General features: G+C 37.6%; 1 protein-coding gene across 1 annotated transcript; it reads left to right on the top strand.

The window, feature by feature from the left end:
- Positions 1–2,006: 2,006 nt before the first annotated feature.
- On the top strand, positions 2,007–2,579 carry LOC111895663 (uncharacterized). Its single transcript, XM_023891739.1, has one exon. It carries the CDS (start codon positions 2,007–2,009, stop codon positions 2,577–2,579), a length of 573 nt encoding a protein of 190 aa, XP_023747507.1.
- The last annotated feature ends 542 nt before the right edge of the window (positions 2,580–3,121 follow it).

Genomic DNA, 3,121 nt, shown 5'->3' with positions numbered 1-3,121 from the left:
TACAGTTGTAAAACCAAATATCATACCCAGATAGACTCTCTATTTTAAAGGAAGATAAATCAGGTAATTGTTGGTTGAAAATAATTTGTTTTGAAAAACTAATGAAAAGTAACTTTTTAAAACTAAAATAAAATAAAATTATCAAACAACTCATAATTCGAAAGTAAACTAAAGGAAATTCAGTAACATAATACTAGAACCAAAGTGATTGTAGAAGCAAACACACAATTTGGATTTAGCAGACAAAAGAAAAACGAGATTTAGTTGAATTTTATGGGTCTATGATTCATCTAATGCAATTAACCAATTGACACAAATGTAATGATGATAAATTTGCTAACACCATCTAAATTCATCAATTATCTCTCGGTCTCATGATTAGATTTAAAATCACTCACTCATATCTCTTTGTAGTTCATGAAATTAAAAAGCATTAAGTTTAGTGGTTTTGTTAAAAGTGCACCAACAAACATCTATGTTAGTTTTAAGTGAATTTACGAAATCACACACTCATTTTCAAATTATATCCCAACCAAATCTTCTCTCGAAGTCAACACTTGCGAATAATAACAAAATGAACTTTAAATTAACATCTAACACATATTATTGGCCAAATAATAAAGGTTCAATTAATTAATCGAAATTCATAAAATAATTTGAAATTAAACAAATATTTAAACATCAAATAATTACCATATATAGTATCATTTAATTAAAAGCATTAGACTTATCATTTTCTCTAGTCAAATAAACCCACAAAACAAAATTACTCCATGAAATTAAACTAATACCAATCACGAAATAAGGTTTAAACATCATTTTTTTAAGAGTTATTTTTAATTAGCAAAAAATAATGATGTTAGACATGATAAATATAAGTACTCCTCTTAATTTCTTGTTGGTTTCTTTGATGTGTAACCCAACTAAAGAAAATGTCAGCTCAACAAGAAGAGTGGTATCCCACAAAGAGAGGGCAACTCCCCTCTACCCTTTGCGTCTGTATCAGATGGCAGTGGCATGGCACCCGACTCGATTAACACTCACCAAAAGTAAAAAAAAAATAATCGTAGCCACTCCCCTTCGATTCTCAGAATCCGATCGACGAACACAGTCATCAAAAATCGGACCCTCCTCCTTCTTCTAAGCAAGATCACACCTTCTCTCTCTTTTTCTACTTTCAATCGAGTTTTAGGCATTTGTAGGTGACTAGGTGTGGGTTCTGAAAAAGGCGATGAAGGCTGATCTGTGATGGTATTAATGGTGATGCTAGGTGTTGGCTGCGGTGATCTCAGCGGCGGTTTGGTGGGATCATTGGTGTTGAGGTGCGTGAAGGTGTGTGGTTGTTGCTGACTGGAAGATGGCGGTGATGATGGGTTGAGATGATGATCGGTTCTTTGGAGTTGGAGATGTGTCTCGGTGATGGCTAGATGCTGTAAACAATGTGAACAGATGAAGATGGTAAGGTTTGTCGATGGTGGGGCTATCAAATATTGGTGTTTTGGTTGTAACAGGTGGCTGGAATGGATGGTGATTATGGTTATTGGGATGATGGTGTAAGGTGAAGATGGTGAAGGTGGATGAATGGTGAGTGTTTGTGTCGGGGTTAAGGAAAAAGTGTGAAGTAGGGTTTGTAGTGGTGATTGGTGGCTGGTTTGGAAGGTTGATGGTCGGGTTAAGAAGGGGTTGTGGGGTGGAAGATGTGGAGGAAGTTGTATAAGGCTATCAGGAGTGGAGAGATCTCCACACGTGGAATGCTTACGTGGAGGGTCTCTCCACGCGTGAACACCGCCCCTGTGTTCAGTGGGTTGGTCGTGGCGTGGTTCCCAGGACGGACGAAGACGCGTAAATTGATTGGCCATTCAATTTTCAACCGTTGGAGTATTAAATAAAAAAAATCTTTTTTCTTTAATTTACTTTCTCTATCTATATATACATCCACATATACAATTTTTTTTAAAACATTCATACAAATTCTCTCAAATCAAACATACAAACTCAACCAAAAAATGGATAGTGATTCTGATGACAATTTGGTTTTGCACACACTATTGTCTGCGGCACAAGACGTGATTCGTCAGAGAGGCGAAACTTCACATCGCGAGAAGAAACATAGAAAATATATCAATCGGGATCGAGAGGCGGCACATGAACTTTTGGTACGTGATTATTTTGCCCCTGATAGTCTTTATGACCTTTCGAAATTCGAAGACCGTTTTCGTATTAGTAGAAAATTATTTTTACATATAGCTTCAGATTTGGAACGTAATTATGAGTTTTTCCAATTACGTTGGGATGCTAGAGGTAAACATGGTTTTACCACAATACAAAAATGTACGGCCGCTCTTAGACAATTGGGATATGGTATAACTGCAGACGCATCAGATGAGTATCTGAAAATGTCTGAGAGGACGGGTCGAGATTGTACATATCTTTTCTGTGAGTATGTTATAGAGCTTTACCGTGACATATACCTGCGACATCCGACTAAAAGTGATGTCGAACAATTGTATGCCGCGCATGAAGCTAAACATGGTTTTCCAGGGATGCTTGGTAGTATTGATTCTACACATTGGGAGTAGGCAAATTGTCCCAATGCGTGGCGTGGTCAGTTCACATGAGGAGATCATGGGGTCCCGACTTTTATACTGGAGGCGGCTGTTTCAAACGACCTATGGTTTTGGCATGCATTCTTTGGTATGGCAGGGTCAAACAATGACCTGAATGTGCTCCACACGTCTCCGATATTTAACGATATTTTGCAGGGTAAAGCACCAGATATGTCATACGTTGTGAATGGAAATGAATACAAGTATGGATATTACCTAGGTGATGGGATATACCAAGAGTATGCTACATTTGTTAAGTCTTTTTCGTTTCCAGCCAATGAGAAACGAAAATTGTTCAAGTTAGCACAAGAATCTGCACGGAAGGACGTTGAAAGAGCATTTGGAGTCCTAAAACAAAGATAGCACATTATCAAGCATCCAGCAAGAACATGGGATAGGGCAAAACTAACGACAATGTTGACTGCCTGTGTGATTTTACATAACATGATAATAGAAGAAGAGGGCAGAGCTATTTGTTCATATACCGAAAACGATGCACTTAACCCACCTGCAGT

Source organism: Lactuca sativa, chromosome 7, assembly GCF_002870075.4.
Source record: "Lactuca sativa cultivar Salinas chromosome 7, Lsat_Salinas_v11, whole genome shotgun sequence".
Classification (NCBI taxonomy): domain Eukaryota; kingdom Viridiplantae; phylum Streptophyta; class Magnoliopsida; order Asterales; family Asteraceae; genus Lactuca; species Lactuca sativa.
This window is presented reverse-complemented; position numbering and strand designations above follow the sequence as displayed.